Genomic DNA, 9,043 nt, shown 5'->3' on the forward strand with positions numbered 1-9,043 from the left:
GCAACCGCTGAACCACAAGATGCAGAGGAGTCCCTACACAGCATGTAGATCTACGCAGCAAGATCATATGTAAGTATCACGCCCAACATGAAACACTGCGTGCCGTTACATTTTTTGAAGCATGCTTTTGATGCATCCTTGAATAAATGTTCTGATGTGAAGCTGGCCGGGTTAACTTTTCTTCCATGGCTCATAACTTAGTCTAGAGTATTTAAGTTTAGCTGAGTGAGTTAAAAGTGTCAGAGCTTCGACAGACATCGGGGAGAGGAGTTCAGAAAGAAAGCATATCAAAGTCACCACGTCCTGTATCAGCAGGATAAAAGTCTGATCATCGGACTAAACTCGAATTCCTCCGCATGTTTCATTGATCCTAAAAACAAAGGTGTCACATCTCCTGTCAGACTGTACTGTAAGTCATTCCAGCTCGACAGAAATGACACCCATAATCAATATTTTCAGACATGACGACACTCAAACTTTTCCATGCCCAAAGCAGCTGGGATTCAGACGTATCAGGTTGAGTGAACATGCTGCAAAAATGATTTACAGCTGAGTCAGAAATAGTGCCACTTCCGATGCTGCTTGTTCTGTCTTCATGTGGCGGCGTGACAAGTTTCCACAGCGGGACAGTCAGTTGGAAACTCCAAAAGTAGATCCAGTATCCCAGCTGCTCTAAATGACAGACATGCATGCACATGATGTATGCAAAGGATGCATGTGCAGGGATCACTTCTGTGTATGTGTGTCTGCAGGAATGGAAATGGGTCGTCTTGCAGTATCATGGCCCTGGAAAGCCACGAGCAGCTGAATCCGAAGGACAGCCAGGACTCTGAAGACCCCAGAGAATACTGTTATGGTACGGCTGAGTCTCTTTACTCTCTCCTTCATCTGCACACGTATGCTCATTAACTGACTGCTACTGTTACCACACTTTAGGGATCACAACAGCAATTAAAATGATATATGAAAAAAAGGAACTCCCCATGTCTTTTACTTGTAATTACACGGAGACTCACATGTAATCAAATGTGGCAATATTTGGTGCCCAAAGGAGTAATTGGAATATAAATGGCTTTACACATAATTAAAAATAAGTGTTAAAAAACCACAACTTTCCCATTTGAGAAGTTTTAAAGGTCACATGTTATGCAAACTCCTCTTCTCCATGTTCCTCTAACTCACTGGTGTCCAAACTTTTTTTCTTGCGGGCCAAAATTGTTGCGTTGGAATCGCTCACGGGCCACAGGGTTTGTTTGTTTGTTTTTTTTAAATATTGGAAGGAGCTTTTTGTATTTTGACCTCTTCAAAAAATAATGTAAATACACAATAACTAATTGCAGTGGGAAACTGTTGTGTTCTCATTTTTTGGAAAGAATAGTCAGGCTTTTATAGGTCTCCCTTCGCTAACATGAAAAAGAAAAAAAGAACGAAATATGCCATCTGATGAGGCCTGGGGCCAAAATCTTCTGATTCTTTGATTTGAAGTCAAGGGCCACAAAAAATCCACTCAAGGGCCACAAATGGCCCCCAGGCCGCACTTTGGACACCCCTGCTCTAACATGTCTCTAGTCTGTCTACAAACCTCCCAATGATGAGAAAAGTCCATCCTCTCCGTCTTCTGCCTGCTGCACTTTTCAGAAAATGTGTGCTCAAACAGGCTCTCCAGGTTTGAAGAGTTTCCCTTTATGACATCACAAAGAGCAGTAGCCCCTCCCCCAGGTGGGTGACACTCCCACAGCTAGGTGTTTGTTATGCCCTCTGAGTCTGCCTTCTCACCGTAAACAATAGGACATGGAGCCAGAAAGCAGCGAGTACACCGAGCCCTTCCAGAGAGGGGGCGTGGTCAGACACAGCTCATTTACATATTTAAAGCTACAGACACAGAAACAGCCTGTTCTGAGCAGGGCTGAAATAGAGGGGTTTATAGACATGATCAAATACAGGATCAGAGTGGATTTACAACAACACACTTCACACACATGATGAAGAGGAGGTCTGACACTTATTTAACCTTGATAATATGAAATGACCTTTAAATTATATAAAACAAAAATCTCCCAAATTTTTGATTACCTGCATACTTGAATTTTACCTCTCAGACGAGTAAATCATTTAATAAGCTGCCTTTCTTGCATTTTTAGGAAACATTCAAACATTCAGATCTTGAACTTTCCGCTCAACAAAAACACAATTTTTCGTGACCTTGAAAGCACTTCTCCCTGCCTCACCCAGCCTTGTTCCCCTCTTTGTGTAAATCTCTTGAACCTGCAGTATCTTGTTTCCCACTCTGACCTTGGTCCATCGGCTCCTCCTTTCTCTCTTTGCCAGCTGTGCGGGACTCTTGGAGTCCCTCTCTGTGGCTGATAAGCTGCTGACTATGTGATACCACAGATACCTGACACAGTAATAAATCATAAACCAGCTTATATCATGTTCATTTTTAATAGAAAAAGAGATTCAATTTGCAGATCTCTGACAATGTCCAAGAAGTGTGTGTCACGCCGGCTGAAAGAGAGCAGATACAGGCTTATGCATCATCATTTTTCAATGTCCCGCTGGCAGATTTAAATGTATTACTCACGACAGACATGTTTCAGCGCAGAGGAAGTCGTAATACCAGAAATAGCTTTAGTGTCACATTTTAGCCCTCCATCGCTAAAGCTCTCCGAAGAGCAGATGAAAATTATAATGTGCCACAAACTCTACACTCAGAGAGAGACAAACAAAGCAGAGGAAATGATTGATATGTGTGTGGTCTCGCTCCCTCTTTGCCCTCCCGTAGGTGGGTACCACCCTGTGCAGAAAGGTGACGTCCTGAACGGCAGGTATCAGGTGGTTTCCAAGCTCGGCTGGGGCTATTTCTCCACCGTCTGGCTGTGTCTGGATCTCACGTAGGTTTAGGAGGAGCTTGTATGAAAATGCTCAGTATGAGGAAGGGGGTAAATAAGCATGACCGTCTGTGTTTGCAGACTCGGTCGGCGTGTTGCTGTGAAGGTGCTGAAGAGCGGTGCTGACTTCACTCACGCGGGACAGGATGAACTCGCTCTCCTACGATGTGTTGGTGACCTTTAGCTTGTCTCTGCCTTTACTATCCTCTCTGACCTCCCTGCACAATCTATCATGATCAAAACACAAAATGTGTCCCCTCAAGATTGAAGATTTTTCTCTTGATGCTTTTTTGATTAGCTTCCTTTTCCGCCTCTTCTCTCTCCTTTATCAGGCCAACGGTCCCACGAGACGACACCCGTCAAGTCGAAGAATCGTCCAGCTGCTGGGTGACTTCAAGCTGGCCGGAGTCAACGGGATCCGTATCCTTCAGCGGACTCTTTATCCGACACATAGGTCTCGAAAGCTGTCAGAGGCTTTTGTGTCTCATGATCATTATTCATACTGTAAACTCAGAAAATGTTTCCAGAGATAACAACATTGCATTGCATCAAACTGTAAAAAGCTGCTGAGCCAATGGTTGACAGGTGTGTCAGAGCGACCTTGACACCTGCTGATCGGATATCTGTCTGGTACTGGAGCTGCTGGGGCCCGACCTGAGAAGCTTGCAGCTTTGTTTTGGGAATCCAGGACTGTCGCAGCCTTTGGTCAAACAAATTCTCACTCAGGTAGAGAGCTGCAAGAAAGACTTCAAAGTTCAGAACACCAGTTCCACATGTTTGAGTTGATGGTCACAACATCGGCCTTCCTGTTCTGTGGTCTGTGCAGGTTCTGCAGGGCCTGGACTTCCTGCACACTCAGTGTAAAATCATCCACACGGATATCAAGCCTGAGAACATCCTGCTGTTTCATCAAGAACTGTCCCACATGGAAGCATCCGGAGACTCCTCCTCTTCCTCCGTGCTGCCGGGGAAAGATGCCAGCTCAACAGGCACCGTGTTTTTAGACATACATGGATTCAGCTCGGGCTGACGTTATTTCTTTGAATGAGTAAAAAGTTTGAATGCATGATTTGTTTTTTGTTTCTTTCAGTGAAGGAGAAGTGGAGCCAGCACAGTTTAAAGAACGTTACAGTGAAGATCGCTGACCTGGGCAGCTCCTGCTGGGTGGTCAGTACTCACTCGACACTTTCATTCCATCTGTTTACCTCTGTAAGAGACTGTGTCCCATTTTTTTTAGATAGAAAGATAGATTAAAGGCATCGACTCAGAGGATAAAGTGGCTGCAGTAAATCTCTGGCTGTGTAATAATAATAACACTTATTTTTGGGTGGTGCACATTTATTTTTTCCACCTGACATAATAACATCCTGACAAAAAGGATTACATTTTCATTTTGCTCTATTTTTTCAAATATTTATTTAAGTGCTTGTTATTATAGCCTTGTTTTTTTTCTTTTGCACCAACACACCAATACAAATTCCTCGTATATGCAAATGAAATAAATCCTGATTCTGGTTTGTCTCTGACTTTTCATCTGAACCAGTACAAACATTTCTGTGAGGAGATTCAGACTCGTCAGTATCGCTCACTGGAGGTCTTACTGGGATCTGAGTACGGCCCGCCTGCTGACATCTGGAGCGTCGCCTGCATGGTGAGGGAGGATCGTCCCACTCTGTGAATTACTGACGTCCTTCTTATTTATGTAAATCTCAGTCAGGCCGGGCTTGTTCCCAGAAGCCTCAAACAAACAAACCAAACACTTTCGCTGAAGTCGATCTTTCACAAGTTTTGCAGCCAGCGTGGGTTCTCCTACACTAAAAGAGGGAAATGTTACATCACGGCGTTTCAACAGAAGCAGGAAACAGACAAACTCAACACAAGCGCTACAGTTGGTCCTTTATGAAGTTTGCAGCCTGCGTAGGCTCTCCCACACGCTTGGAAGAGGTGCGTAATGATACGTGCAATCTGCTCCCAGTTAGCTGCCACAACAACTTACAAACTGGTCAGTGGAGATGTGTGTTTACAGTTTAAAGGATTATTAAGCACATAAAAGCTTAATTTAGAAATAACAATGTAAGGTGCAGTTAGATTTATGACGATCACTATCAAGATTATTTCCTTTAGATTTAAGACACTCAGTCCAGTTTCAAAATATCGATGTGATGTTTAAAAAAAACAAAAACAATTTCATCCACTCACTTATTCTCAAACTATAAATTGAACAATTGTAAGTTGAATAATTTTTCTTTGTGTCGACCTTGACTACATTACATTGTTTTGCATGAAAAGAACTTTAATGGGCCCAAAAATGAGCTTTGATGAACCTTTTGAATTATTGACCTGCTGGGCGGGAGAGTTGTATTATATTTTATTGTTGTATTCTCCTGTATTGTTTGTACTGTATGCACACTTGGCCACACATCTCATCTTTATTCATGCTTTCATTTGTTTTGTGTTCTCTCAGGCCTTTGAGCTGGTCACCGGAGACTCCCTGTTTGAACCCAAAGCAAACGAGTCTGTTTCCCTGGAGGAAGGTGCGTTTAGTACTGCGTGCTGACACTGGCAAAGATAAAGGAGATTACACTGTGGCTGCTTTGTAATTGCTGAGGCGATGTGTGCTAATGTGTGCTGTAAATGTGTGCATCTATCACAGACCATATAGCCCAGATCATGAAGCTGCTGGGTAAAATCCCACCAGCTCTTGTCTTTTCGGGCAGATATTCTGCAGAGTACTTCGGCCGCAGAGGTGAGTCCTTAGCTTCCTTTATCGTGTTGCTACTGACTCAACTTTGAATGGATTCCTGCCTTGTAATGATGGCGACGTACCAAACAGTGGTTAGTAAAGTTCCCAGCTTTATTTGGCCATGAGCTTTAGTTAGTGACAGACAGAATCACCAGAAGTTAGTTTCCATCGCAGGGTGATTTGGCTCAGTAGCTCAGATATCTGATGGGTGCTCAGTGTGAGCTAAATAAGGAGGAGAAAGTGAAAGTATGAATCTGTGGTTACCCTGGTTGTAACCTCGTTGTTTGTCCCCCAGGTGACCTTCGTCGTGTTGGTCCACTGAGGCTCTGGAGCCTCTACGATGTTCTGGTGGAGAAATATCACTTCCTGTTGGAGGAGGCCTCTGAATTCTCAGACTTTCTACTCCACATGCTGGATTATTATTCGGAGAGGAGAGCCACTGCTGTGCAGTGCCTCTGCCATCCTTGGCTGACCTCATGATGGCTTCCTAAATGCCCCACAGGCCTCATCTTCATCCCCCATGTGCCTGTCAGCACAGCTGGGTGCTTTGAGCAAAAACATCGATCAGCTCAGATTGTCCAAACTCTCTCTGTAAGATGTTAGAAATGCACTGAACTATTCTGAGGATTGTTTGTTTTTCACTCACTTTGATTTGTGAATTGCTGTAAAATCACCAGATAGAGAATATTATGATGCTGATCAAGCATCTTCCCACATACAGTAGATCCCTGCCTGTGCAGCTTATGAGACCATTGAGTCCAAAAAGTAGGAGCTCATTAGACGATTCTTTATTGTGCGTTGCTACACTAACAAGCATTACGCTTATTGCCAGTTTAAGGTTTATTTGAAGCTCAAATAAAGTGCAGCTTTTCAAATTAAATGTTAAAGGTCACAATATGCCAGATACACTTGACCATGTTTCTCTACCTCCCCCAATAATGAGAAAAGTCCATCCTCTCTGTCTTCTGCCTGCTCCACTTTTCAGAAAATGTGTGCTCAAACAGGCCGTTTGGAGATTTTACCTTCATGACATCACAAAGGGCAGTAGCCCCTCCCCCAGGTGGGTGACACTCCCACAGCTAGGTGTTTGTTCTGCCCTCTGAGTCTGCCTTCTCACCGTAAACAATAGGACATGGAGCCAGAAAGCAGCGAGTACACCCGAGCCCTTCCAGAGAGGGGGCGTGGCCAGACACAGCTCATTTACATATTTAAAGCTACAGACACAGAAACAGCCTGTTGTGAGCAGGGCTGAAATAGAGGGGTTTATAGACATGATCAAATACAGGATCAGAGTGGATTTACAACAACACACTTCACACACATGTTTGGAGGCGCTTTAATGAACAGCTTGTAAAAATGAACAAAACCAGATAAAAATTGTCGTGCAATGACTTTAATATGCACAAACAACAACACACAGTGATACTACCAACACTAAACTTTACAAAAAAAAATCGACATTGATATTAACAGAGATTAATTCATTTGCATTTCATACACACATTTCATCCTATCCAGCTGTAGGCTTGGCATTGCTTCAGCGGGTCTTCTTTATAAACAACTGTGTAGCCGCACTCTGTTCTGACCCGACGACACTTCCTGGGCCAGGAGGTGGGCTTCTTCGGTCTGGGAGGAGACAGAGAAAGAGCCATTGTTGCATTGTATATATATATATAAAAATCAATATGACCCATAACAAGAAATCTACTCACGGAAAGCAATAGGCTCCAAAGTCATGACAGAAACATTTGTCACAGCCTCTCCGGAAAGACTCTCCCGTTTTGTAGAACTTGTCTTTGTATGAACAAATGCCTTTAAGAGAAACACAGGGAATGCACAGAAATGTAAACTTTATTTAAATGTGTCTGATATCTTTCTTTTCAAGGTTAAAAGCTTGTTAATCTAAATCCATTTCAAAGTGTGCATACAACATGACATGTTTTAATTAGTTTTGAACTTTTGAAGTGTGCAAACCAATCGAAGAAGAAGAATATAAAATCCATGGAGAAAAATTAGCGACAGGCCAAATCCAGTATTTTTATGAGCCTGGATGAAAACAAAGCCTAAAGCAATAAAACAAGCCCACTAGCTTAAATGTTTACATTTCTTTCTGGTGTGGTCAGATTTTGTGCTCTATCCTATGACATGTGGTGCAGACAGTGCTGAGACCATTTTAAACAGTGCAGATCTACTGCCGGGTTAAAAACGTAAAACCAACATTTGAAGGAGAATCACAGCGTCGTCTCTACTTCATAGGATCTGTATGAAAAGCTTTTCAAAATAAACTGAAAATAAGTGTGCCTGTGCACGTGTAGTTGTAGTAGCCCCATACCAAAGGAAACATGTCAGATAACTGAGTTCTTAGTGGGATGATTTACTGTCTTTCTATTTCCAGTTATGGAACTCAGGCTGGTGGAAAATACACCTTTTTTGCTCGAGGTAGTTTTCCATTAGTGTTTGTGTTTATGGGACAATACATGAAGCCGAGCTGCACGAGGTCAGGCTATATCTAGTGTCCACAATGATTTATCCTCCGCTTCCTGCAGGCTGTCCTCATGGGGGTTTGTCAGTCACCTTGCAGAGAGGATCAATAGGAGCGCAGTGATCTGCAGTGAAGAGCCCCGTGAGGCTGAATACAAGGTCAGGCTGTAGAGGACGCAGTCTGTGGTCAGCCAGTTGGAGTTTGGTTAGAGGTCCCGTAGAAGTCACACAGCAAGCGCTCAGTCGTGTTTCCCCAGGCAGACAGTGAGTACCCTGCAGGGAGCGAGCTGGTGCAAAGAAACACGTGGTTCAAAACTCAACAGTGAAGTCGTTCTTACCTTTTATGTGGTATACAGAGGCGTCTGAGTGTCCGCTGCTCCACAGAAGGATGAGGGACATGCAGACGGCGAACACCGTCAAGAGAGAGCATCCATGAGTGCTCCTCGATGACGCAGGCATTGTAAAAAAAATAAAAATTATAAAAGAATAAATTACTCCTTTAACCTGCTTTGTTATCAGTGAAGCCAACAGTCCAACTCTAGGTTTAAAACTCGGTTGTTTCCACTGGTTTGAATCTTCTTCTGTCCGGTGAAGTCTGGTGATGCCACTGGACACACTGGCTAACATTTATACTCTCACATCTTTACTTAGTGAAGCAAAAAAAAAAAAAGGAGAAAAAAAAAAAGTCCAGTTTCCTGGTTTCCCTTCATATTCCCACACTGTGTCAGAGCCAGGTTGGCTGTGTCCCCATGCATCCCTAAGTATTACCTCTGGGCCTCGCTGGCTGCACAAGCTGCGTGGGAGAACGGATCGCTGGGATGGTCGATTAGCCTTTGTGGCTTTTAACCAGCTAACCTCTTTCAGGTTGTATATGGTCTTCCATCTCACTTCCATTCTCCATTTCTCCTCAACATACACATCCCCCCCCCCC

General features: G+C 43.5%; 1 protein-coding gene across 1 annotated transcript; it reads left to right on the plus strand.

Annotated features, from left to right (window-relative positions):
• Positions 1-52: 52 nt before the first annotated feature.
• LOC306833646 (SRSF protein kinase 3) lies at positions 53-7,933 on the plus strand. The gene is made up of 12 exons (XM_079359046.1): positions 53-69; positions 753-856; positions 2,783-2,891; positions 2,970-3,057; positions 3,221-3,308; positions 3,508-3,614; positions 3,715-3,877; positions 3,979-4,055; positions 4,432-4,539; positions 5,353-5,422; positions 5,542-5,634; positions 5,927-7,933. Coding segments are annotated over exons 1-12 (1,194 nt in total). The 5' UTR covers positions 53-67; the 3' UTR covers positions 6,112-7,933.
• Positions 7,934-9,043: the final 1,110 nt, after the last annotated feature.

This window comes from Symphodus melops, assembly GCF_947650265.1.
Source record: "Symphodus melops genome assembly, chromosome: 13".
Taxonomy (NCBI): Eukaryota; Metazoa; Chordata; class Actinopteri; order Labriformes; family Labridae; genus Symphodus; species Symphodus melops.

Excerpts from the sequence above, each read along its gene's own strand:
- LOC306833646 (XM_079359046.1), top strand. Across the intron at positions 3,309-3,507 it reads GGCCGGAGTCAACGGGATCC|ATATCTGTCTGGTACTGGAG; the intron begins GTATCCTTCAGC and ends CCTGCTGATCGG. Across the intron at positions 3,615-3,714 it reads TCAAACAAATTCTCACTCAG|GTTCTGCAGGGCCTGGACTT; the intron begins GTAGAGAGCTGC and ends TGGTCTGTGCAG.